This window comes from Ascaphus truei, chromosome 7 (assembly GCF_040206685.1).
Source record: "Ascaphus truei isolate aAscTru1 chromosome 7, aAscTru1.hap1, whole genome shotgun sequence".
In the NCBI taxonomy this organism is placed as follows: Eukaryota; Metazoa; Chordata; class Amphibia; order Anura; family Ascaphidae; genus Ascaphus; species Ascaphus truei.
Window position 1 is genome coordinate 44,957,727 of NC_134489.1, and position 26,823 is coordinate 44,984,549.

General features: G+C 54.1%; 1 protein-coding gene across 6 annotated transcripts in view; it reads right to left on the minus strand.

Moving 5' to 3' along the window:
• Positions 1 to 26,823, minus strand: part of GON4L (gon-4 like) — a 92,110-nt gene that overhangs the window by 11,182 nt on the left and 54,105 nt on the right. For 3 of the 6 annotated variants that reach the window (XM_075608152.1, XM_075608155.1, XM_075608156.1), the window contains 6 exons: positions 26,503 to 26,684; positions 10,629 to 10,826; positions 4,499 to 4,642; positions 2,300 to 2,443; positions 1,893 to 2,015; positions 322 to 435 (listed from right to left, as the gene is read on the minus strand). In XM_075608152.1, the coding sequence (XP_075464267.1) occupies positions 322 to 435; positions 1,893 to 2,015; positions 2,300 to 2,443; positions 4,499 to 4,642; positions 10,629 to 10,826; positions 26,503 to 26,684 (905 nt within the window). Of the gene's footprint in view, positions 1 to 321; positions 436 to 1,892; positions 2,016 to 2,299; positions 2,444 to 4,449; positions 4,643 to 10,628; positions 10,827 to 26,502; positions 26,685 to 26,823 lie in introns of those variants that run through there. The other 3 variants (XM_075608154.1, XR_012802624.1, XR_012802623.1) reach the window with 3 other exon arrangements.

A 26,823-nucleotide genomic window follows, 5' to 3' on the forward strand; every position in this document is an offset into this window, starting at 1 on the left:
AATGACATGCAAATGAGCACACTGTGTAAACCAAAGTGACACCGAGAATCTTCATCAGGATGAAGATGCATCAAACCTAGTTTCTGAAACCTCAGCTATGACATACCTACGTGATGGTGACATGCAGAATTTAGACTGCACTGGGTGGCTGACAATTTCTCACGCGTTACTACCCATAGATCCCTCAATGCGGAGCCCACCGCCCCCGACACGGGGCCCACCGCCCCCGACACGGGGCCCACCGCCCCCGACACGGGGCCCACCGCCCCCGACACGGGGCCCACCGCCCCCGACACGGGGCCCACCGCCCCCGACACGCACCTTATTGCTGCAGTGGCTGCAGGTCCTCCTCTTGCTCCTCTTCAGTCTTTGCTCTGCTCCCCCCTCATGACATGAGCAAGGACACTCCTTCCCCCCATCCAACCAGTCCATGTCCTGCAAACAGACACACAAAACAGAACAAGAGAGGTCCATGGAAGGGCTGAAACAGCATCTTTTCTGTATAACACAAGTTTACACCAGATGTGACACATGGATTGTTAGTACCTGTGGCTGGCACACAGGCAGTTACAAATCTATACATGCGGACACACAAATCTACATCTATGCACATACACACAAATCTATACATGCGCACATACACACAAATCTATACATGCGCACATGCAGACAAATCTATACACACATACACAGGGAGACACAAATCTATACACACACATACACAGGCAGACACAAATCTATACATCTATACACACACACACATATACACAGGCAGACAAATCTATATATCTATACACAGGCAGACACAAATCTATACACACACATACACAGGCAGACACAAATATACATCTATACACACACACACACACACACACAGATATACACAGGCAGACAAATCTATATATCTATACACAGGCAGACACAAATCTATACACACACATACACAGGCAGACACAAATCTATACATCTATACACACACACATATACACAGGCAGACAAATCTATATATCTATACATACAAATATACACAGGCAGACACAAATCTATACACATACACACAAATATACACAGGCAGACACAAATCTATAAACACAAATCTAAAGCACAACCAACTTCAAAATAGATAATTATAAGAAAGTGCAATATTAACAAGAGTGACCCCAAAGGGAAACAAATGTGAATAAAGATGAGAATCTGATAGAACCCCTTTCAATGAGGTGCTGCACCTTCAAAGACCTTCCACTGGGTCCCACATGCAGAACTCTTAACCCACAAACGGAGCCCAACTGCCACAGGTTATGCATAAGGGAAAATAAAAACAAGAAATCATGCAACGTGTCTAAAAACACAATTGCGTGTTCTGGTGAAATATGGACCCCCCACAAAAGATGGATCGATCTCATGCTCTTCAAAACAATGATGGCCCTCACACTGCGTCTCTGCTGAACGGCTCATCTTGGGGTGTTCCAGGCGTTTATACTGCATCCTGGGAGCGCAATGCTTAGATCTTTGTGCCATTTGTGAGTGTACAAGTTTTCAGTTTCACATTATAAAGAATTGTACAGGATTACGCTACGTCTTTGGGCTACTTCTTCTATTCAAGAGCCTTGTGAGGACCGCCATTGTTTTGAAGAGCTTGAGATTGGAGTAATAGGACATCAGAAAAAAATCGATCAGACAACTGGGATACATAATTGGGTTAAGACGTGTTTCACTATTTCCTGTTTTTTATTTTTACGAATATATAACCTGTTGGAATTGGGCTCCTTTTTGGTCCAAGATTTCCACAAATATATAAATGCAGAGAGATAAACTGAAAGACAGACGGATGATTCCAGATGGATGTACTGGCAGTGGTAACATGTTTAGCAGATCCTCTCCTCAGTTCTTACCTTTTCGTGCCCCTGGCTGGCTCCGACCTCCTTCCTCCGTTTGCTTCGCGGAGGAGGCGGCATCTTGTTCTGCTCCTCCTCCTCCTCCACCTCCGGTAATGTCACCTCTTCAAAGCCATCAAACTATGGAAGCGTAAACTAAGGACCCACTGTGGCAAAATCCCCACCTCCCCTCAAGATTAGAGGGACAGGGTCCTACCCCCCCCCCCGAAACAGTTACTCATTTCTGTGCTGTCATGCGTCACCTTCCCCCCCATATAAATCACATGTTCTATTATTCCTAGAACATGCCCCCCACCCAGAACTCGAGCTGTTATCTCCTCCCAACTCATCTTGTGCACGGCCTCTCTCTTTGTCCCCCCTCACCTCATACTTTCCCTCTATCTCGATTTTTTGGTCCCGCTCACCTTGTATTCATTTTCCTCTATCCAGTTGATGACTTCAAAGTCCCCCATGCGACTGGCCGGAGGCCTCAGCTGGTCAAAGAAGAGCGAGAACTCATCCTGCAGGTGATTGTGTCCTTTCAGCAGCTGCCACATCTGCGCCTTCAGCTGCAGGACAGGAGAAGCAGGCAGGTCAGAGAAGCTCACAACGCAGGAGAGAGGTGGACATGTGAGACACAGACAGAGCAGTTACAAAGGTTGAGAGAGTTAATGGGCTAATAGCTACAGAGGAGATGCAGAAGTGTGGAGGATACACAGTTAAATGGAAAGGGTTACAAAATCAAGAGAGACAGAAAACACCAAGAAACTAGGAAGTTTGGAGTCGGGGTCCCACAAGGCTCTGTCCTTGGCCCTCTGCTCTTCTCACTCTGCACCTCTTCTCTTGGTGAACTAATACAATCTTTTGGCTTTCAGTATCACCGCTATGCCGATGAGACCCAAATCTCTCTTCTCCCCTGACCTCTCCCCCACTTTGTCACGCGTCTCCAACTGTCTCTCTGCAATCTCTTCCTGGATGTCTCATTGCTGCCAGAGGGGACATGTCCAAAACAGGACTAATACTCTTTCCCCCTTCCACTGCCACCCCTAACACCCACACTCTCCCTCATCGTCACCCCTCCACTCTCCCACACTGCCACTCCCCCACCCACTCTCCCTCACTGCCACACCCCCACCCACACACTCCCTCACTGTCACCCCTACACTCTCCCTCCATCACCCTACACCCACACTCTCCCTGTCACCCCTACACCCTCCCTCACTGCCACCCCTACACCCCCACTGCCACCCCTACACCCACACTCTCCCTCACTGTCACCCCTACACCCACACTCTCCCTCACTGTCACCCCTACACCCACTCTCCCTCACTACCACCCCTACACCCACACTCTCCCTCACTGTCACCCCTACACCCACTCTCCCTCACTACCACCCCTACACCCACACTCTCCCTCACTGTCACCCCTACACCATCCCTCATTGTCACCCCTACACCCTCCCTCACGGTCACCCCTACACCCTCCCTCACTGTCACCCCTACACCCTCCCTCACTGTCACCCCTACACCCTCCCTCACTGTCACCCCTACACCCTCCCTCACTGTCACCCCTACACCCTCCCTCACTGCCACCCCTACACCCACACTCCCCCTCACTGCCACCCCTACACCCACACTCTCTCTCACTGTCATTAACACCACAATCTCCCTCACTGCGTCCCCTACACCCACACACTCCCCCTCACTGCCACCCCTACACCCACTCCCTCACTGTCATTAACACCACAATCTCCCTCACTGCCTCCCCTACACCCACACTCTCCCTCACTGCCACCCCTACACCCACACTCTCCCTCACTGCCACCCCTACACCCACACTCTCCCTTACTGTCATTAACACCACAATCTCCTTAACACCTCAAGTCCGCTGTCTAAGGGTCATCTTTGACTCTGATCACTAAGTCCTGCCGTCTCCACCTACAAATTTTCGCCAGGATATGCCCTTTTCTCACTCATGATACAACTAAACTCCTAATCCACGCACTCATCCTGTCCCGCCTCGATTACTGTAACCTTCGCTTAGTTGGTATTCCACTTGTCTGCCTATCCCAACTCAAATAAACCCAAAATGCGCTGCCAGACTCATCTACCTCATTCACTTCTCCACTTCTCCTGCTCCACTACACATATCCATACACTGGCTTCCCATAGTCTCTAGCATTACATGTAAAAACCTAGTAATGACTTACAAAGGTCTCATGGACACTTCCCCCCCTGACATCTAAGCCCTCATCCCCAAATACATACCTACATGCCCCCTACGTTCAGCCCACGACATCGGCATTTCCTCCCATCTTTTTCCTCCCTCTCTCTGGACTTTACGTACCACACACCATCATACTCTCCACAGCTTTCAAATGTTTAAAAACTCCCTAAAAACTTACATTTTCAAGGAGGCCTACTCGCCATACCTCTTACATCCAACTCCCCTCCCACTCCAACCCCATGGGGACCAGCTGACCTGCAAGGGCGGGAGGGAGCATTACATTGCTTTTGATCTGCAGGGGGGAGAGTGGGTTGCGACTGCTGATCCCCGGCAGGGGGAGTGGGGTTACCTTGCTGATCTCCTGTAGGGAGGCACTCCCTGTGCTGTGGAAGGGTTACCTTGCTGATCTCCTGCGGGGGGCATTCAGCACAGCTCTGCAGGAGCTTGATGATCTTCTGGTGCTGAGCCGGGTTTTCCAGGAAGCAGATCTCCAGCTGACGCAGAAACTTGCGGCTCTTGTCAAAGGCCTGCTGCTCTTCAAACTGCAGGGAGGAGGTACAAAGGTCAGGCGAACTGTCCTATGGCCTGTTACCAAGGTGGGGGGCGCTGTCCTATGCCTGTTACCAAGGTGGAGGGTGCTGTCCTATGCCTGTTACCAAGGTGGGGGGCGCTGTCCTATCTGCAGCTGTTGATATTGTGCAAGTAGCGATACATTTTATTGCACTATGAGAAAATAGAAAACTGACCCCCAACTTACCCTTTTCCTGGAGTCCTTCCATGGCAGTGCTCCCCAATGGGTTAAGCTCCACCCACCAGCTGACATAGGACAGAAATCTACCTGTGGGAGGGCCATAAATAGCCCCTCCTTTCCTCCCCAGCTAGTCTCAGTACAAAAGCTGAAATATAGAACTAGAAACATTATAATGTTTTATACATTGGGGAGGGGGTTGGTGAGCACGGCCATGGAAGGACACTCCAGGAAAAGAAAATTACGGTAAGTTGGGTATCAATTTTCTATTTTCCTGGTTGTCCCCATGGCAGAATTCACCAATGAAACTTGCCAAAGCAGTAGCCACATAAAAGGGGGGTCCTAGAATAAACATCACACTCCTTGTCACTCAAATATAATCTTTTATTTAATTGGTGACAATTGACTGCAGGACCCTCCTGCCAACACATGTATGTGCTGAGGCATGTATAGCCAAAGAACAGTACTTGATAAACGTACTAGTTGAAGTTCATATTAACGCCCTACCTAAATCTGCAGGGGAAATCTGCACCTTTGCTGCCCAGAACGTAGCCCTGTCTGGGCTGGTATTTTCTGGATAGTATAGGTCTTCTTGATGGCCGTTACAATCTAGTGACTTACCATAGTCTTTGTGGCTACTTGTCCCTTCCCTGATCCCTTTGGCAGGATGAACAGCCTGTCTGACTAGCTAAATCCTTCCATTCTGGAAAGGTACAGTTTAAAGCACCTTGCCACATCTAGTGTGTGTAGAATCCATTGTTTGTCTTTACCGGTTTTGGGCAACATGAGGGTAATATTACTTCCTGGTTGAGATGACCTTGTCTTGATGGAAGATGAGGAAAGGTTCCTTTCCCAACAATGCCTGTAATTCACTAATCATGTGTGCCGACGTCACTGCTATCAACAGGACTGTCTTTAACTTTAGGTCCGTATCTGAAGCATGTGAAAAGTGGCTCCAAGAGGCACCAGTTAGAGCCCGTAATACGAACGGTAAATCCCAAGCAGGAACTGGATCCTTATTGTGGTCTGATTCTTTTCAGAGCTTGGAAGAATCGATTTATGAGATCTATGGCAGCGAAGTCCTTTCCTAGAAGTGCTAATGGTGCCGACACCTGTACCATCCGTGAGCTAGTGCCGAGTTCCAGCTCTAGACCCTCTTGCAGGAACCAAAGAATTATGGGATTAGGAGGTACCAAGAAGTTAACATTTGTGTTGACACCACAGATGGAATCACCGTCAGATTCTATGGCACACTGTAGAAGTAGTACTTCTCCCTTGCCGCCATCAAGGTTTGTACCATTTTGTGTACTAGCCCTCTGGATCTGAGCAGATCAAGCTCAACCTCCATGCCGTCTAAGTCCAGGAACGTGGATTGGGGTGCTGCATCGTACCCTGTTATAGCAGGCCTTAAAACACCGGTTCATCTGCTAAACAGTTGGATTATTTGTGGGACCAGGCTCTGTGTGGCCAATTTCGGGAGTATTGCAGCCACCCCTGCCTTTCCCGGTCTGAATTTCCTGACAACACTTGGTATCTGGGGAATTGGTGGGAATACGTACGCAAACTGGAATTCCCATCGGAAGGAAAGTGCGTCTACCTTGGTAGCCTGTGGGTAAAACATTTCTGAGCAGAAACCTTGTAGTTTTCTGTTCCCTGTTATTGCCATGAAGTCTATCTCTGGTCTCCCAAACTTTCGATTAGATGGTTGAATGTCGTGATTGCTAGAAACCACTCTCCTGGGTCTAGGGCCCTCCTGCTGAGATCTGCCCGTAGATTCTATTTCCCTTCGATATGAACCGTTGTAAGGTCTGTTAAATGACGCTCTGCCCAGGTGAGAATCGGGAAGAATTCATGCAGGTGTACGGGACATCTCCTTATATAGGTCACCATTGTACGGTTGTCTAACATGACCTACACGCCTCACCCTCGTAATCGTTGAGAAGTGCCTGATCGTCTCCATTACCGCTCTGAATTCTGAAAATGTTTGCAGACGTTTCGTGACTCTCTGTCCCGAGTTGGGCATCTCAGCCTGTGCCATTTGCGTCTGTCGTAAGAATGAGCTAGACTTGATCCTAGAGCGGTCAACCTGTCCACCATTTTAGGGACTCCCTTACATCTTGCGGTAAGGAGTTCAATTGGACTAGGCTTGTTGGCTGTCTGCTAGTGGTGTAAGAAGTTCTGTCAGAACGTTCCTATATGCCGTCTGGCCCTTTTTACCACATGTATGTTGCAGATAGAGGGCCTATCAGCCTCATGCATTGTTGAGCCCTGCCACGGATTGCTGACTCTGGCTGCTCCTCTCCAAAACTTTCCCTTTTACTAGAAGAAAAACCATGGCCTGTTACGTGTTGAACAGCATTCCCAAGAATCTTAGGTCTTGGGTTGGATCTAGTTACCTTTCCTCCGTGTTGACTAGCCAGCCGCGATGTAAGATGATGGGTGCTGAAGCAACTGGACTCTGCTCTGTGCTTTTATTAAAATATCGAAGTAGTGGAATATTTGTATTCCCTCCATCCTTAATTTGGCGATGAGTGTTATTAACACCTTTGTGAATGTTCACGGCGAACTTGAGGAGGCCAAAGGGAAGTACCTTCAATTTGATCGTAAATCTTAGATACCTTCTGTGTCTAACACATAGGCATGCGGAAGTAGGTATCTTTCAGATCTACTCTACATGGGCCAGTCTCCCTGGTCCACTGCTGAAATGATGGTCTTGTGGGACTCCATCTTGGATCGCCTTACTTGGACCTGAATGTTCTATTCACCTGCTTTACGAGGAATATTGGCGAGTAGATACCTCTATTTCTCTCGTGGCTGAACCGCTCGGTCGTTCAACAGCTGTTTGACACTGTTGGTTAGGCATGCCTGACCAGCATGTTTCCTGACCATCAGGATTTTATAAACCGGTGTCTTCCGAATAACGTCTTGAACTCCAGACAATCTCCCCTAGAGACAATGTTGAGCATCCTGGAATCCGCAATCGTTTGCGCCCAAACGTCTTGAAATTGCTTGAGTTCCTACGTGGCATGTTCGAACTCTCCATCGCCTGCAAACTTCCCAGTTGCTCTATATTGAGGTCCACGTCCTCGAGTAACCCTTTGCAGGCCCATAGGCTCTCATGCCTTGACCGTTAGCCTTCATCCATACTTGGGGTATGGCGTATGAAATCCTTTCCTGTGGAAAAACAGACTTCCCTCCGGAAATTCTCTCAATGCTGTTGCGACCACCTTTGGGGAACAACCCTAAGCTTCCGCTCAAATGGGTACATTTTCCAACGTTTCCAAGTCAATGATTCTTTTTTTGTCCGGTTGCGATCACCACTTTAATCATATCCTTCACCACGTCGTGAAACATGAAGGTTCTTGGCTTTTATATGTAGGCTCCTGAATAGGCGATCCCTGGGCCCTGAAGCGGAAGAAAGGCTTGTCCGCGATCTGTAAAATCTTTCTTACTATCTTGAGAAGCTTGTCAATGAGCTCGAGATCAAAAGGTGGGCGACTCATCTCCTGAAAAATCCTTATCTGATGATTCCCTGTCCAGCTCCTCTTGCCGAATTGTTTGTTTTCTGAATTCTCAGAAGAATAGTCTTGCCGTCCTTCCAGGCTAGTATATATGATCTTGCTTGTCTTAGGCTCTGTCTGCAGACGTGGAATACACTGCCTCAATATCCTGGGTTACTGTGTCTTTAATCAAGGAGATGAAATCCGATATTGGTTCAACTAGATCTTTTGCCGGCAATCCTCAACAAAATGAACATTATATTTACTTATTTTTGTTGGCTTATCACAAGCAGCACACCGTCTTGTTTTCTTTGCAGCTTTTTCCCTAGTAGCCGGCTTTTGCTCTGGCCACTGGATCCTCCTGTTATCCTGGAGCCCTGACATAATACAAATACCAGTACTAATAGCCATCTCTTTTCCAAAAATAAAAATCACAATACGGACTACTAGAGGTCTCACCCAAACGCCTCTCGTGAGAGTTCCCTGCTGCCCCGGGTTCACGTGGTATGGCATCTACCAGAACTCCTGCATGTGGCGCGCGACTGCATAAGTGGCTCTTACCAGGACTCCTATACATGCATGCCTGCAAAAGCGGCTCTTACGAGGACTCCCTATACGTGCATGCCTGTATAAGCGGCTCTTACCAGGACTCCCTATACGTGCACGCCTGTATAAGCGGCTCTTACCAGGACTCCCTATACGTGCACGCCTGAATAAGCGGCTCTTACCAGAACACCCTATAAGTGCACGCCTGTATAAGCGGCTCTTACCAGAACTCCCTATAAGTGCACGCCTGTATAAGCGGTTCTTACCAGGTTTCTGCAGCTGCAAGCCTCAGCAGCTATTTGCAGCATGGTGTCCCTTCGGCCCCACAGAACAGCAACTCCTTGGAGTGCGGATGTCCGTGCTTCAGCGGGAGAGAGAGGCAGACTACTTAGTAGTGGATCGACGGGAGTGGTCAGGTAAACCCACTCTACATTACAGAAAAACTCTAACCTCTACCTCAGTTAGGTAGGACGGAAAAAAGATTACCTGGGGAGGAAAGGAGGGTCTATTTATGGTCCCCCAGTTAGATGTCTGTCCCATCTCAGCTGGAGGGTGGAACTTAATCCATTGGTGACCACTAGCCGTGGGTACAACCAGGAAAGATTCTTACACATCTATGTACATGAGAATAACAATGTTCAAAGCTTGTGCACAGCAAAGGTTATGAATGGAAGTTATTACAGGTCCGTACAGTCTGTGTTACTGCAGTGTATAACACATCTCCGCACAGTATGTGTTACTGCAGTGTATAACACAGCTCTGCACAGTATGTGTTGCTGCAGCATATAACACAGCTCCGCACAGTATGTGTTACTATCCTGCAGTGTATAACACAGCTCTGCACAGTAAGTGTTACTATCCTGCAGTGTATAACACAGCTCTGCACAGTATGTGTTACTGCAGTGTATATCACAGCACCGCACAGTATGTGTTACAATCCTGCAGTGTATATCACAGCACCGCACAGTATGTGTTACTGCAGTGTATATCACAGCACCGCACAGTATGTGTTACTGCAGTGTATATCACAGCACCGCACAGTATGTGTTACAATCCTGCAGTGTACATCACAGCTTTGCACATTATGTTACTGCAGTGTATATCACAGCACCGCACAATATGTGTTACTGCAGTGTACATCACAACTCCGCACAATATGTGTTACTATCCTGCAGTGTATATCACAGCACCGCACAATATGTGTTACTGCAGTGTACATCACAACTCCGCACAATATGTGTTACTATCCTGCAGTGTATATCACAGCACCGCACAGTATGTGTTACTATCCTGCAATGTATAACAGCTCCGCAGTGTGTTACTATCCTGCAGTGTATATCACAGCTCCGCACAGTATGTGTTACTATCCTGCAGTGTATAATCACAGCTCCCGCACGGTATGTGTTACTATCCTGCAGTGTATAATCACAGGTACGCACCGTATGTGTTACTGCAGTGTATAATCACAGCTCCGCACAGTATGTGTTACTGCAGTGTATAATCACAGCTCTGCACAGTGTGTGCTACTATCCTGCAGTGTGCAATCACCGCTCCGCACAGTATGTGTTACTGCAGTGTATATGTTACTGCAGTGTATATCTCAGGTCTGCACAGTATGTGTTACTATCCTGCAGTGTATAATCACAGCTCCGCACAGTATGTGTTACTGCAGTGTATCACAGCTCCGCACAGTGACCTTGCTGTGTTAGTGCTGCATGCTCCCGTGTAACTAACCAGTCCACACTCCAGGGCCTGCTCGGGTAGCAGGAATGCCGCAAAGTCCTTGAGGAGCTGTGGCCAGTCATGGAGAAGCCCCCGCAGACTCTGGTACAAATCCACGGCTGTCCTCTTGTGTCCGCTCGTCTCAAACTGATAAATCATGTGCAGGAACTGTTCATATTTACCAGGCACGTGCTGGAGAGCCTCCCGGACCTGCACACAGGACATGTGAGTATGAAGCACTGCTCTCTGCTAATACCCGCAGGGTCTCCCGGGCCTGCCCTCTGCTAACACCCACACTGTGTCCCGGGACCTGCCCTCTGCAAATCCCGCAGAGTCTCCCGGTACCTGCTCTCTGCTAATACCCGCACGGTCTCCTGGGTCTGCCCTCTGCTAATACCCGCACGGTCTCCTGGGTCTGCCCTCTGCTAATACCTGCACGGTCTCCTGGGTCTGCTCTCTGCTAATACCCGCACGGTCTCCTGGGACCTAATCTCTGCTAATACCTGCACTGTCTCCTGGGACCTAATCTCTGCTAATACCTGCACGGTCTCTAGGACCTATCTGCTAATACCCGCACGGTCTCCTGGGCCTGCTCTCTGCTAATACCCGCACGGTCTCCTGGGCCTGCTCTCTGCTAATACCTGCACTGTCTCCTGGAACCTGCCCTCTGCTAATACCTGCACGGTCTCCCGGGACCTGTCCTCTGCTAATACCTGCACGGTCTCCCGGGCCTGCTCTCTGCTAATACCTGCACAGTCTCTAGGGCCTGCTCTCTGCTAATACCTGCACGGTCTCCTGGGCCTGCCCTCTGCTAATACCTGCACGGTCTCTAGGGCCTGCTCTCTGCTAATACCTGCACTGTCTCCTGGGCCTGCTCTCTGCTAATACCTTCACTGTCTCTAGGGCCTGCTCTCTGCTAATACCTTCACTGTCTCTAGGGCCTGCTCTCTGCTAATACCCGCACGGTCTCTAGGGCCTGCTCTCTGCTAATACCTGCAGTCTCTAGGGCCTGCTCTCTGCTAATACCTGCACGGTCTCTAGGGCCTGCTCTCTGCTAATACCTGCACAGTCTCTAGGGCCTGCTCTCTGCTAATACCTGCACGGTCTCTAGGGCCTGCTCTCTGCTAATACTTGCACGGTCTCTAGGGCCTGCTCTCTGCTAATACCTGCACGGTCTCTAGGGCCTGCTCTCTGCTAATACCTGCACGGTCTCTAGGGCCTGCTCTCTGCTAATACCTGCACAGTCTCTAGGGCCTGCTCTCTGCTAATACCCGCACTGTCTCCTGGGCCTGCCCTCTGCTAATACCTGCACAGTCTCTAGGGCCTGCTCTCTGCTAATACCTGCACGGTCTCTAGGGCCTGCTCTCTGCTAATACCTGCACAGTCTCTAGGGCCTGCTCTCTGCTAATACCTGCACAGTCTCCTGGGCCTGCCCTCTGCTAATACCTGCACGGTCTCCTGGGCCTGCCCTCTGCTAATACCCGCACGGTCTCCCGGGACCTGCTCTCTGCTAATACCCGCACGGTCTCTAGGGCCTATCTGCTATCTGCTAATACCTGCACGGTCTCCTGGGCCTGCCCTCTGCTAATACCTGCACGGTCTCCTGGGCCTGCTCTCTGCTAATACCCGCACGGTCTCCCGGGACCTGCCCTCTGCTAATACCTGCACGGTCTCCTGGGCCTGCTCTCTGCTAATACCCGCACGGTCTCCCGGGACCTGCTCTCTGCTAATACCTGCACGGTCTCCTGGGCCTGCTCTCTGCTAATACCTGCACGGTCTCCTGGGCCTGCTCTCTGCTAATACCTGCACGGTCTCCCGGGACCTGTCCTCTGCTAATACCCGCACGGTCTCCTGGGCCTGCCCTCTGCTAATACCTGCACGGTCTCCCGGGACCTGCTCTCTGCTAATACCCGCACGGTCTCTAGGGCCTATCTGCTATCTGCTAATACCCGCACTGTCTCCTGGGACCTGCCCTCTGCTCATACCCACACCGTGTCCCTGGACCTGCCCTCTGCTAATACCCGCAGAGTCTCCCGGAACCTGCCCTCTGCTAATACCCGCAGAGTCTCCCGGAACCTGCTCTCTGCTAATACCCGCAGAGTCTCCCGGAACCTGCTCTCTGCTAATACCCGCAGAGTCTCCCGGAACCTGCCCTCTGCTAATACCCGCAGAGTCTCCCGGAACCTGCCCTCTGCTAATACCCGCAGAGTCTCCCGGAACCTGCCCTCTGCTAATACCCGCAGAGTCTCCCGGAACCTGCCCTCTGCTAATACCCGCAGAGTCTCCCGGAACCTGCCCTCTGCTAATACCCGCAGAGTCTCCCGGAACCTGCCCTCTGCTAATACCCGCAGAGTCTCCCGGAACCTGCCCTCTTCTAATACCCGCAGAGTCTCCTGGGCCTGCTCTCTGCTAATACCTGCACTGTCTCCTGGGCCTGCTCTCTGCTAATACCTGCACGGTCTCCTGGGCCTGCTCTCTGCTAATACCTGCACTGTCTCCTGGAACCTGCCCTCTGCTAATACCTGCACGGTCTCCCGGGACCTGTCCTCTGCTAATACCTGCACGGTCTCCCGGGCCTGCTCTCTGCTAATATCCGCATGGTCTCTAGGGCCTGCTCTCTGCTAATACCTGCACTGTCTCCTGGGCCTGCTCTCTGCTAATACCTTCACTGTCTCTAGGGCCTGCTCTCTGCTAATACCTTCACTGTCTCTAGGGCCTGCTCTCTGCTAATACCTTCACTGTCTCTAGGGCCTGCTCTCTGCTAATACCTGCACTGTCTCCTGGGCCTGCTCTCTGCTAATACCTTCACTGTCTCTAGGACCTGCTCTCTGCTAATACCTTCACTGTCTCTAGGGCCTGCTCTCTGCTAATACCCGCACGGTCTCTAGGGCCTGCTCTCTGCTAATACCTGCACGGTCTCTAGGGCCTGCTCTCTGCTAATACCTGCACAGTCTCTAGGGCCTGCTCTCTGCTAATACCTGCACGGTCTCTAGGGCCTGCTCTCTGCTAATACCTGCACGGTCTCTAGGGCCTGCTCTCTGCTAATACCTGCACAGTCTCTAGGGCCTGCTCTCTGCTAATACCTGCACGGTCTCTAGGGCCTGCTCTCTGCTAATACCTGCACGTTCTCTAGGGCCTGCTCTCTGCTAATACCTGCACGGTCTCTAGGGCCTGCTCTCTGCTAATACCTGCACAGTCTCTAGGGCCTGCTCTCTGCTAATACCCGCACTGTCTCCTGGGCCTGCCCTCTGCTAATACCTGCACAGTCTCTAGGGCCTGCTCTCTGCTAATACCTGCACGGTCTCTAGGGCCTGCTCTCTGCTAATACCTGCACAGTCTCTAGGGCCTGCTCTCTGCTAATACCTGCACGGTCTCCTGGGCCTGCCCTCTGCTAATACCTGCACGGTCTCCTGGGCCTGCCCTCTGCTAATACCTGCACGGTCTCCTGGGCCTGCCCTCTGCTAATACCTGCACGGTCTCCTGGGCCTGCCCTCTGCTAATACCCGCACGGTCTCCCGGGACCTGCTCTCTGCTAATACCCGCACGGTCTCTAGGGCCTATCTGCTATCTGCTAATACCTGCACGGTCTCCTGGGCCTGCCCTCTGCTAATACCTGCACGGTCTCTAGGGCCTGCTCTCTGCTAATACCTGCACTGTCTCCTGGGCCTGCTCTCTGCTAATACCTTCATTGTCTCTAGGGCCTGCTCTCTGCTAATACCTGCACAGTCTCTAGGGCCTGCTCTCTGCTAATACCTTCACTGTCTCTAGGGCCTGCTCTCTGCTAATACCCGCACGGTCTCTAGGGCCTGCTCTCTGCTAATACCCGCACGGTCTCTAGGGCCTGCTCTCTGCTAATACCTGCACAGTCTCTAGGGCCTGCTCTCTGCTAATACCTGCACGGTCTCTAGGGCCTGCTCTCTGCTAATACCTGCACAGTCTTTAGGGCCTGCTCTCTGCTAATACCTGCACGGTCTCCTGGGCCTGCTCTCTGCTAATACCTGCACGGTCTCTAGGGCCTGCTCTCTGCTAATACCTGCACGGTCTCTAGGGCCTGCTCTCTGCTAATACCTGCACAGTCTCTAGGGCCTGCTCTCTGCTAATACCTGCACAGTCTCTAGGGCCTGCTCTCTGCTAATACCCGCACTGTCTCCTGGGCCTGCCCTCTGCTAATACCTGCACAGTCTCTAGGGCCTGCTCTCTGCTAATACCTGCACGGTCTCTAGGGCCTGCTCTCTGCTAATACCTGCACAGTCTCTAGGGCCTGCTCTCTGCTAATACCTGCACGGTCTCTAGGGCCTGCTCTCTGCTAATACCTGCACGGTCTCTAGGGCCTGCTCTCTGCTAATACCTGCACGGTCTCTAGGGCCTGCTCTCTGCTAATACCTGCACGGTCTCTAGGGCCTGCTCTCTGCTAATACCTGCACAGTCTCTAGGGCCTGCTCTCTGCTAATACCCGCACTGTCTCCTGGGCCTGCCCTCTGCTAATACCTGCACAGTCTCTAGGGCCTGCTCTCTGCTAATACCTGCACGGTCTCTAGGGCCTGCTCTCTGCTAATACCTGCACAGTCTCTAGGGCCTGCTCTCTGCTAATACCTGCACAGTCTCCTGGGCCTGCCCTCTGCTAATACCTGCACGGTCTCCTGGGCCTGCCCTCTGCTAATACCCGCACGGTCTCCCGGGACCTGCTCTCTGCTAATACCCGCACGGTCTCTAGGGCCTATCTGCTATCTGCTAATACCTGCACGGTCTCCTGGGCCTGCCCTCTGCTAATACCTGCACGGTCTCCTGGGCCTGCTCTCTGCTAATACCCGCACGGTCTCCCGGGACCTGCCCTCTGCTAATACCTGCACGGTCTCCTGGGCCTGCTCTCTGCTAATACCCGCACGGTCTCCCGGGACCTGCTCTCTGCTAATACCTGCACGGTCTCCTGGGCCTGCTCTCTGCTAATACCTGCACGGTCTCCTGGGCCTGCTCTCTGCTAATACCTGCACGGTCTCCCGGGACCTGTCCTCTGCTAATACCCGCACGGTCTCCTGGGCCTGCCCTCTGCTAATACCTGCACGGTCTCCCGGGACCTGCTCTCTGCTAATACCCGCACGGTCTCTAGGGCCTATCTGCTAATACCCGCACTGTCTCCTGGGACCTGCCCTCTGCTCATACCCACACCGTGTCCCTGGACCTGCCCTCTGCTAATACCCGCAGAGTCTCCCAGAACCTGCCCTCTGCTAATACCCGCAGAGTCTCCCGGAACCTGCTCTCTGCTAATACCCGCAGAGTCTCCCGGAACCTGCTCTCTGCTAATACCCGCAGAGTCTCCCGGAACCTGCCCTCTGCTAATACCCGCAGAGTCTCCCGGAACCTGCCCTCTGCTAATACCCGCAGAGTCTCCCGGAACCTGCCCTCTGCTAATACCCGCAGAGTCTCCCGGAACCTGCCCTCTGCTAATACCCGCAGAGTCTCCCGGAACCTGCCCTCTTCTAATACCCGCAGAGTCTCCTGGGCCTGCTCTCTGCTAATACCTGCACTGTCTCCTGGGCCTGCTCTCTGCTAATACCTGCACGGTCTCCTGGGCCTGCTCTCTGCTAATACCTGCACTGTCTCCTGGAACCTGCCCTCTGCTAATACCTGCACGGTCTCCCGGGACCTGTCCTCTGCTAATACCTGCACGGTCTCCCGGGCCTGCTCTCTGCTAATACCTGCACAGTCTCTAGGGCCTGCTCTCTGCTAATACCTGCACGGTCTCCTGGGCCTGCCCTCTGCTAATACCTGCACGGTCTCTAGGGCCTGCTCTCTGCTAATACCTGCACTGTCTCCTGGGCCTGCTCTCTGCTAATACCTTCACTGTCTCTAGGGCCTGCTCTCTGCTAATACCTTCACTGTCTCTAGGGCCTGCTCTCTGCTAATACCCGCACGGTCTCTAGGGCCTGCTCTCTGCTAATACATGCAGTCTCTAGGGCCTGCTCTCTGCTAATACCTGCACGGTCTCTAGGGCCTGCTCTCTGCTAATACCTGCACAGTCTCTAGGGCCTGCTCTCTGCTAATACCTGCACGGTCTCTAGGGCCTGCTCTCTGCTAATACCTGCACGGTCTCTAGGGCCTGCTCTCTGCTAATACCTGCACGGTCTCTAGGGCCTGCTCTCTGCTAATACCTGCACGGTCTCTAGGGCCTGCTCTCTGCTAATACCTGCACAGTCTCTAGGGCCTGCTCTCTGCTAATACCCGCACTGTCTCCTGGGCCTGCCCTCTGCTAATACCTGCACAGTCTCTAGGGCCTGCTCTCTGCTAATACCTGCACGGTCTCTAGGGCCTGCTCTCTGCTAATACCTGCACAGTCTCTAGGGCCTGCTCTCTGCTAATACCTGCACAGTCTCCTGGGCCTGCCCTCTGCTAATACCTGCACGGTCTCCTGGGCCTGCCCTCTGCTAATACCCGCACGGTCTCCCGGGACCTGCTCTCTGCTAATACCCGCACGGTCTCTAGGGCCTATCTGCTATCTGCTAATACCTGCACGGTCTCCTGGGCCTGCCCTCTGCTAATACCTGCACGGTCTCCTGGGCCTGCTCTCTGCTAATACCCGCACGGTCTCCCGGGACCTGCCCTCTGCTAATACCTGCACGGTCTCCTGGGCCTGCTCTCTGCTAATACCCGCACGGTCTCCCGGGACCTGCTCTCTGCTAATACCTGCACGGTCTCCTGGGCCTGCTCTCTGCTAATACCTGCACGGTCTCCTGGGCCTGCTCTCTGCTAATACCTGCACGGTCTCCCGGGACCTGTCCTCTGCTAATACCCGCACGGTCTCCTGGGCCTGCCCTCTGCTAATACCTGCACGGTCTCCCGGGACCTGCTCTCTGCTAATACCCGCACGGTCTCTAGGGCCTATCTGCTATCTGCTAATACCCGCACTGTCTCCTGGGACCTGCCCTCTGCTCATACCCACACCGTGTCCCTGGACCTGCCCTCTGCTAATACCCGCAGAGTCTCCCGGAACCTGCCCTCTGCTAATACCCGCAGAGTCTCCCGGAACCTGCTCTCTGCTAATACCCGCAGAGTCTCCCGGAACCTGCTCTCTGCTAATACCCGCAGAGTCTCCCGGAACCTGCCCTCTGCTAATACCCGCAGAGTCTCCCGGAACCTGCCCTCTGCTAATACCCGCAGAGTCTCCCGGAACCTGCCCTCTGCTAATACCCGCAGAGTCTCCCGGAACCTGCCCTCTGCTAATACCCGCAGAGTCTCCCGGAACCTGCCCTCTGCTAATACCCGCAGAGTCTCCCGGAACCTGCCCTCTGCTAATACCCGCAGAGTCTCCCGGAACCTGCCCTCTTCTAATACCCGCAGAGTCTCCTGGGCCTGCTCTCTGCTAATACCTGCACTGTCTCCTGGGCCTGCTCTCTGCTAATACCTGCACGGTCTCCTGGGCCTGCTCTCTGCTAATACCTGCACTGTCTCCTGGAACCTGCCCTCTGCTAATACCTGCACGGTCTCCCGGGACCTGTCCTCTGCTAATACCTGCACGGTCTCCCGGGCCTGCTCTCTGCTAATATCCGCATGGTCTCTAGGGCCTGCTCTCTGCTAATACCTGCACTGTCTCCTGGGCCTGCTCTCTGCTAATAACTTCACTGTCTCTAGGGCCTGCTCTCTGCTAATACCTTCACTGTCTCTAGGGCCTGCTCTCTGCTAATACCTTCACTGTCTCTAGGGCCTGCTCTCTGCTAATACCCGCACTGTCTCCTGGGCCTGCCCTCTGCTAATACCTGCACGGTCTCCTGGGCCTGCCCTCTGCTAATACCTGCACGGTCTCCTGGGCCTGCCCTCTGCTAATACCTGCACGGTCTCCTGGGCCTGCCCTCTGCTAATACCCGCACGGTCTCCCGGGACCTGCTCTCTGCTAATACCCGCACGGTCTCTAGGGCCTATCTGCTATCTGCTAATACCTGCACGGTCTCCTGGGCCTGCCCTCTGCTAATACCTGCACGGTCTCTAGGGCCTGCTCTCTGCTAATACCTGCACTGTCTCCTGGGCCTGCTCTCTGCTAATACCTTCACTGTCTCTAGGGCCTGCTCTCTGCTAATACCTTCACTGTCTCTAGGGCCTGCTCTCTGCTAATACCCGCACGGTCTCTAGGGCCTGCTCTCTGCTAATACCTGCACAGTCTCTAGGGCCTGCTCTCTGCTAATACCTGCACGGTCTCTAGGGCCTGCTCTCTGCTAATACCTGCACAGTCTTTAGGGCCTGCTCTCTGCTAATACCTGCACGGTCTCCTGGGCCTGCTCTCTGCTAATACCTGCACGGTCTCTAGGGCCTGCTCTCTGCTAATACCTGCACGGTCTCTAGGGCCTGCTCTCTGCTAATACCTGCACAGTCTCTAGGGCCTGCTCTCTGCTAATACCTGCACAGTCTCTAGGGCCTGCTCTCTGCTAATACCCGCACTGTCTCCTGGGCCTGCCCTCTGCTAATACCTGCACAGTCTCTAGGGCCTGCTCTCTGCTAATACCTGCACGGTCTCTAGGGCCTGCTCTCTGCTAATACCTGCACAGTCTCTAGGGCCTGCTCTCTGCTAATACCTGCACGGTCTCTAGGGCCTGCTCTCTGCTAATACCTGCACGGTCTCTAGGGCCTGCTCTCTGCTAATACCTGCACGGTCTCTAGGGCCTGCTCTCTGCTAATACCTGCACAGTCTCTAGGGCCTGCTCTCTGCTAATACCCGCACTGTCTCCTGGGCCTGCCCTCTGCTAATACCTGCACAGTCTCTAGGGCCTGCTCTCTGCTAATACCTGCACGGTCTCTAGGGCCTGCTCTCTGCTAATACCTGCACAGTCTCTAGGGCCTGCTCTCTGCTAATACCTGCACAGTCTCCTGGGCCTGCCCTCTGCTAATACCTGCACGGTCTCCTGGGCCTGCCCTCTGCTAATACCCGCACGGTCTCCCGGGACCTGCTCTCTGCTAATACCCGCACGGTCTCCTGGGCCTGCCCTCTGCTAATACCTGCACGGTCTCCTGGGCCTGCTCTCTGCTAATACCTGCACGGTCTCCTGGGCCTGCTCTCTGCTAATACCCGCACGGTCTCCCGGGACCTGCCCTCTGCTAATACCTGCACGGTCTCCTGGGCCTGCTCTCTGCTAATACCTGCACGGTCTCCTGGGCCTGCTCTCTGCTAATACCTGCACGGTCTCCCGGGACCTGTCCTCTGCTAATACCCGCACGGTCTCCTGGGCCTGCCCTCTGCTAATACCTGCACGGTCTCCCGGGACCTGCTCTCTGCTAATACCCGCACGGTCTCTAGGGCCTATCTGCTATCTGCTAATACCCGCACTGTCTCCTGGGACCTGCCCTCTGCTCATACCCACACCGTGTCCCTGGACCTGCCCTCTGCTAATACCCGCAGAGTCTCCCAGAACCTGCCCTCTGCTAATACCCGCAGAGTCTCCCGGAACCTGCTCTCTGCTAATACCCGCAGAGTCTCCCGGAACCTGCTCTCTGCTAATACCCGCAGAGTCTCCCGGAACCTGCCCTCTGCTAATACCCGCAGAGTCTCCCGGAACCTGCCCTCTGCTAATACCCGCAGAGTCTCCCGGAACCTGCCCTCTGCTAATACCCGCAGAGTCTCCCGGAACCTGCCCTCTGCTAATACCCGCAGAGTCTCCCGGAACCTGCCCTCTTCTAATACCCGCAGAGTCTCCTGGGCCTGCTCTCTGCTAATACCTGCACTGTCTCCTGGGCCTGCTCTCTGCTAATACCTGCACGGTCTCCTGGGCCTGCTCTCTGCTAATACCTGCACTGTCTCCTGGAACCTGCCCTCTGCTAATACCTGCACTGTCTCCTGGAACCTGCCCTCTGCTAATACCTGCACGGTCTCCCGGGCCTGCTCTCTGCTAATACCTGCACAGTCTCTAGGGCCTGCTCTCTGCTAATACCTGCACGGTCTCCTGGGCCTGCCCTCTGCTAATACCTGCACGGTCTCTAGGGCCTGCTCTCTGCTAATACCTGCACTGTCTCCTGGGCCTGCTCTCTGCTAATACCTTCATTGTCTCTAGGGCCTGCTCTCTGCTAATACCTTCACTGTCTCTAGGGCCTGCTCTCTGCTAATACCCGCACGGTCTCTAGGGCCTGCTCTCTGCTAATACCTGCAGTCTCTAGGGCCTGCTCTCTGCTAATACCTGCACGGTCTCTAGGGCCTGCTCTCTGCTAATACCTGCACAGTCTCTAGGGCCTGCTCTCTGCTAATACCTGCACGGTCTCCTGGGCCTGCTCTCTGCTAATACCTGCACGGTCTCTAGGGCCTGCTCTCTGCTAATACCTGCACGGTCTCTAGGGCCTGCTCTCTGCTAATACCTGCACAGTCTCTAGGGCCTGCTCTCTGCTAATACCTGCACGGTCTCTAGGGCCTGCTCTCTGCTAATACCTGCACGGCCTCTAGGGCCTGCTCTCTGCTAATACCTGCACGGTCTCTAGGGCCTGCTCTCTGCTAATACCTGCACGGTCTCTAGGGCCTGCTCTCTGCTAATACCTGCACGGTCTCTAGGGCCTGCTCTCTGCTAATACCTGCACGGTCTCTAGGGCCTGCTCTCTGCTAATACCCGCACTGTCTCCTGGGCCTGCCCTCTGCTAATACCTGCACAGTCTCTAGGGCCTGCTCTCTGCTAATACCTGCACGGTCTCTAGGGCCTGCTCTCTGCTAATACCTGCACAGTCTCTAGGGCCTGCTCTCTGCTAATACCTGCACAGTCTCTAGGGCCTGCTCTCTGCTAATACCTGCACTGTCTCCTGGGCCTGCTCTCTGCTAATACCTGCACTGTCTCCTGGGCCTGCTCTCTGCTAATACCTTCACTGTCTCTAGGGCCTGCTCTCTGCTAATACCTTCACTGTCTCTAGGGCCTGCTCTCTGCTAATACCTTCACTGTCTCTAGGGCCTGCTCTCTGCTAATACCTGCACTGTCTCCTGGGCCTGCTCTCTGCTAATACCTTCACTGTCTCTAGGGCCTGCTCTCTGCTAATACCCGCACGGTCTCTAGGGCCTGCTCTCTGCTAATACCTGCAGAGTCTCCCAGAACCTGCCCTCTGCTAATACCCGCAGAGTCTCCCGGAACCTGCTCTCTGCTAATACCCGCAGAGTCTCCCGGAACCTGCTCTCTGCTAATACCCGCAGAGTCTCCCGGAACCTGCCCTCTGCTAATACCCGCAGAGTCTCCCGGAACCTGCCCTCTGCTAATACCCGCAGAGTCTCCCGGAACCTGCCCTCTGCTAATACCCGCAGAGTCTCCCGGAACCTGCCCTCTGCTAATACCCGCAGAGTCTCCCGGAACCTGCCCTCTGCTAATACCCGCAGAGTCTCCCGGAACCTGCCCTCTTCTAATACCCGCAGAGTCTCCTGGGCCTGCTCTCTGCTAATACCTGCACTGTCTCCTGGGCCTGCTCTCTGCTAATACCTGCACGGTCTCCTGGGCCTGCTCTCTGCTAATACCTGCACTGTCTCCTGGAACCTGCCCTCTGCTAATACCTGCACGGTCTCCCGGGACCTGTCCTCTGCTAATACCTGCACGGTCTCCCGGGCCTGCTCTCTGCTAATATCCGCATGGTCTCTAGGGCCTGCTCTCTGCTAATACCTGCACTGTCTCCTGGGCCTGCTCTCTGCTAATACCTTCACTGTCTCTAGGGCCTGCTCTCTGCTAATACCTTCACTGTCTCTAGGGCCTGCTCTCTGCTAATACCTTCACTGTCTCTAGGGCCTGCTCTCTGCTAATACCTTCACTGTCTCTAGGGCCTGCTCTCTGCTAATACCCGCACAGTCTCTAGGGCCTGCTCTCTGCTAATACCTGCACAGTCTCTAGGGCCTGCTCTCTGCTAATACCTGCACGGTCTCTAGGGCCTGCTCTCTGCTAATACCTGCACAGTCTCTAGGGCCTGCTCTCTGCTAATACCTGCACGGTCTCTAGGGCCTGCTCTCTGCTAATACCTGCACGGTCTCTAGGGCCTGCTCTCTGCTAATACCTGCACAGTCTCTAGGGCCTGCTCTCTGCTAATACCTGCACGGTCTCTAGGGCCTGCTCTCTGCTAATACCTGCACGTTCTCTAGGGCCTGCTCTCTGCTAATACCTGCACGGTCTCTAGGGCCTGCTCTCTGCTAATACCTGCACAGTCTCTAGGGCCTGCTCTCTGCTAATACCCGCACTGTCTCCTGGGCCTGCCCTCTGCTAATACCTGCACAGTCTCTAGGGCCTGCTCTCTGCTAATACCTGCACGGTCTCTAGGGCCTGCTCTCTGCTAATACCTGCACAGTCTCTAGGGCCTGCTCTCTGCTAATACCTGCACGGTCTCCTGGGCCTGCCCTCTGCTAATACCTGCACGGTCTCCTGGGCCTGCCCTCTGCTAATACCTGCACGGTCTCCTGGGCCTGCCCTCTGCTAATACCTGCACGGTCTCCTGGGCCTGCCCTCTGCTAATACCCGCACGGTCTCCCGGGACCTGCTCTCTGCTAATACCCGCACGGTCTCTAGGGCCTATCTGCTATCTGCTAATACCTGCACGGTCTCCTGGGCCTGCCCTCTGCTAATACCTGCACGGTCTCTAGGGCCTGCTCTCTGCTAATACCTGCACTGTCTCCTGGGCCTGCTCTCTGCTAATACCTTCACTGTCTCTAGGGCCTGCTCTCTGCTAATACCTTCACTGTCTCTAGGGCCTGCTCTCTGCTAATACCCGCACGGTCTCTAGGGCCTGCTCTCTGCTAATACCTGCACAGTCTCTAGGGCCTGCTCTCTGCTAATACCTGCACGGTCTCTAGGGCCTGCTCTCTGCTAATACCTGCACAGTCTCTAGGGCCTGCTCTCTGCTAATACCTGCACGGTCTCCTGGGCCTGCTCTCTGCTAATACCTGCACGGTCTCTAGGGCCTGCTCTCTGCTAATACCTGCACGGTCTCTAGGGCCTGCTCTCTGCTAATACCTGCACAGTCTCTAGGGCCTGCTCTCTGCTAATACCTGCACGGTCTCTAGGGCCTGCTCTCTGCTAATACCTGCACGGTCTCTAGGGCCTGCTCTCTGCTAATACCTGCACGGCCTCTAGGGCCTGCTCTCTGCTAATACCTGCACGGTCTCTAGGGCCTGCTCTCTGCTAATACCTGCACGGTCTCTAGGGCCTGCTCTCTGCTAATACCTGCACGGTCTCTAGGGCCTGCTCTCTGCTAATACCTGCACGGTCTCTAGGGCCTGCTCTCTGCTAATACCCGCACTGTCTCCTGGGCCTGCCCTCTGCTAATACCTGCACAGTCTCTAGGGCCTGCTCTCTGCTAATACCTGCACGGTCTCTAGGGCCTGCTCTCTGCTAATACCTGCACAGTCTCTAGGGCCTGCTCTCTGCTAATACCTGCACGTTCTCTAGGGCCTGCTCTCTGCTAATACCTGCACGGTCTCTAGGGCCTGCTCTCTGCTAATACCTGCACGGTCTCTAGGGCCTGCTCTCTGCTAATACCTGCACGGTCTCTAGGGCCTGCTCTCTGCTAATACCTGCACAGTCTCTAGGGCCTGCTCTCTGCTAATACCCGCACTGTCTCCTGGGCCTGCCCTCTGCTAATACCTGCACAGTCTCTAGGGCCTGCTCTCTGCTAATACCTGCACGGTCTCTAGGGCCTGCTCTCTGCTAATACCTGCACAGTCTCTAGGGCCTGCTCTCTGCTAATACCTGCACAGTCTCCTGGGCCTGCCCTCTGCTAATACCTGCACGGTCTCCTGGGCCTGCCCTCTGCTAATACCCGCACGGTCTCCCGGGACCTGCTCTCTGCTAATACCCGCACGGTCTCTAGGGCCTATCTGCTATCTGCTAATACCTGCACGGTCTCCTGGGCCTGCCCTCTGCTAATACCTGCACGGTCTCCTGGGCCTGCTCTCTGCTAATACCCGCACGGTCTCCCGGGACCTGCCCTCTGCCAATACCTGCACGGTCTCCTGGGCCTGCTCTCTGCTAATACCCGCACGGTCTCCCGGGACCTGCTCTCTGCTAATACCTGCACGGTCTCCTGGGCCTGCTCTCTGCTAATACCTGCACGGTCTCCTGGGCCTGCTCTCTGCTAATACCTGCACGGTCTCCCGGGACCTGTCCTCTGCTAATACCCGCACGGTCTCCTGGGCCTGCCCTCTGCTAATACCTGCACGGTCTCCCGGGACCTGCTCTCTGCTAATACCCGCACGGTCTCTAGGGCCTATCTGCTATCTGCTAATACCCGCACTGTCTCCTGGGACCTGCCCTCTGCTCATACCCACACCGTGTCCCTGGACCTGCCCTCTGCTAATACCCGCAGAGTCTCCCGGAACCTGCCCTCTGCTAATACCCGCAGAGTCTCCCGGAACCTGCTCTCTGCTAATACCCGCAGAGTCTCCCGGAACCTGCTCTCTGCTAATACCCGCAGAGTCTCCCGGAACCTGCTCTCTGCTAATACCCGCAGAGTCTCCCGGAACCTGCCCTCTGCTAATACCCGCAGAGTCTCCCGGAACCTGCTCTCTGCTAATACCCGCAGAGTCTCCCGGAACCTGCCCTCTGCTAATACCCGCAGAGTCTCCCGGAACCTGCCCTCTGCTAATACCCGCAGAGTCTCCCGGAACCTGCCCTCTGCTAATACCCGCAGAGTCTCCCGGAACCTGCCCTCTTCTAATAACCGCAGAGTCTCCCGGAACCTGCCCTCTGCTAATACACGCAGAGTCTCCCGGAACCTGCCCTCTTCTAATAACCGCACAGTCTCATGGGACCTAATCTCTGCTAATAACCACACCGTCTCCCAGGACCTGCCCTCTGCTAATACCCGCACGGTCTCCCGGGACCTGCTCTCTGCTAATACCTGCACGGTCTCCTGGGCCTGCTCTCTGCTAATACCTGCACGGTCTCCCGGGACCTGTCCTCTGCTAATACCCGCACGGTCTCCTGGGCCTGCCCTCTGCTAATACCTGCACGGTCTCCCGGGACCTGCTCTCTGCTAATACCCGCACGGTCTCTAGGGCCTATCTGCTATCTGCTAATACCCGCACTGTCTCCTGGGACCTGCCCTCTGCTCAAACCCACACCGTGTCCCTGGACCTGCCCTCTGCTAATACCCGCAGAGTCTCCCGGAACCTGCCCTCTGCTAATACCCGCAGAGTCTCCCGGAACCTGCTCTCTGCTAATACCCGCAGAGTCTCCCGGAACCTGCTCTCTGCTAATACCCGCAGAGTCTCCCGGAACCTGCTCTCTGCTAATACCCGCAGAGTCTCCCGGAACCTGCCCTCTGCTAATACCCGCAGAGTCTCCCGGAACCTGCTCTCTGCTAATACCCGCAGAGTCTCCCGGAACCTGCCCTCTGCTAATACCCGCAGAGTCTCCCGGAACCTGCCCTCTGCTAATACCCGCAGAGTCTCCCGGAACCTGCCCTCTGCTAATACCCGCAGAGTCTCCCGGAACCTGCCCTCTTCTAATAACCGCAGAGTCTCCCGGAACCTGCCCTCTGCTAATACACGCAGAGTCTCCCGGAACCTGCCCTCTTCTAATAACCGCACAGTCTCATGGGACCTAATCTCTGCTAATAACCACACCGTCTCCCAGGACCTGCCCTCTGCTAATACCCACACGGTCTCCCGGGCCTCTGCTAATACCAGCAGGGTTTCCCGGGACCTGCCCTCTGCTAATACCCACATAGGATATGTGACAAGTATGAAGCACTGCACACTGCTAATATCTAACTCTATTGCACCCAGAACCAAGATAAAGGCATCTAAAGAGAGATTTCTCCATGTTCCGAGTCTGATAGTGAAAGCTGACAGTCATTTACCAATATACAGTTTCCCTATGTCCCATTTGAAGAATACATGGTGTTTTCAGATCACAGGCCTGGGCACAGAGTTGGATTGATCGTTATAAGGCTCCTCACTCACCCTGTTCAGATAAGCCTGAGCAAATGCCATATCCTTTTGCTCCCTGAGAGGGTCTTTCAGCAGGATATTCTCATCATAAAGTAGAAGTAGTTTGGATGTATCCTTGCTGGCGCGTGCACGCCCCCTCCTGCTCCGGACTCGGTGGGAGCTCGGCCCCTTAGTGCTTCCCTTGCGCCTCTCTCCTGAAAATGCAGAACCTGCTATTAAACCTAAGGAGTAAGACCACTGCTCTGCAGAAACCGGGCTCCTGCCTGACCCCTCCCCAATCCCTGCCATGAGCCCACTGGTCGCGCAACCCCGCCACCGAGCCCCTGCCCTCTC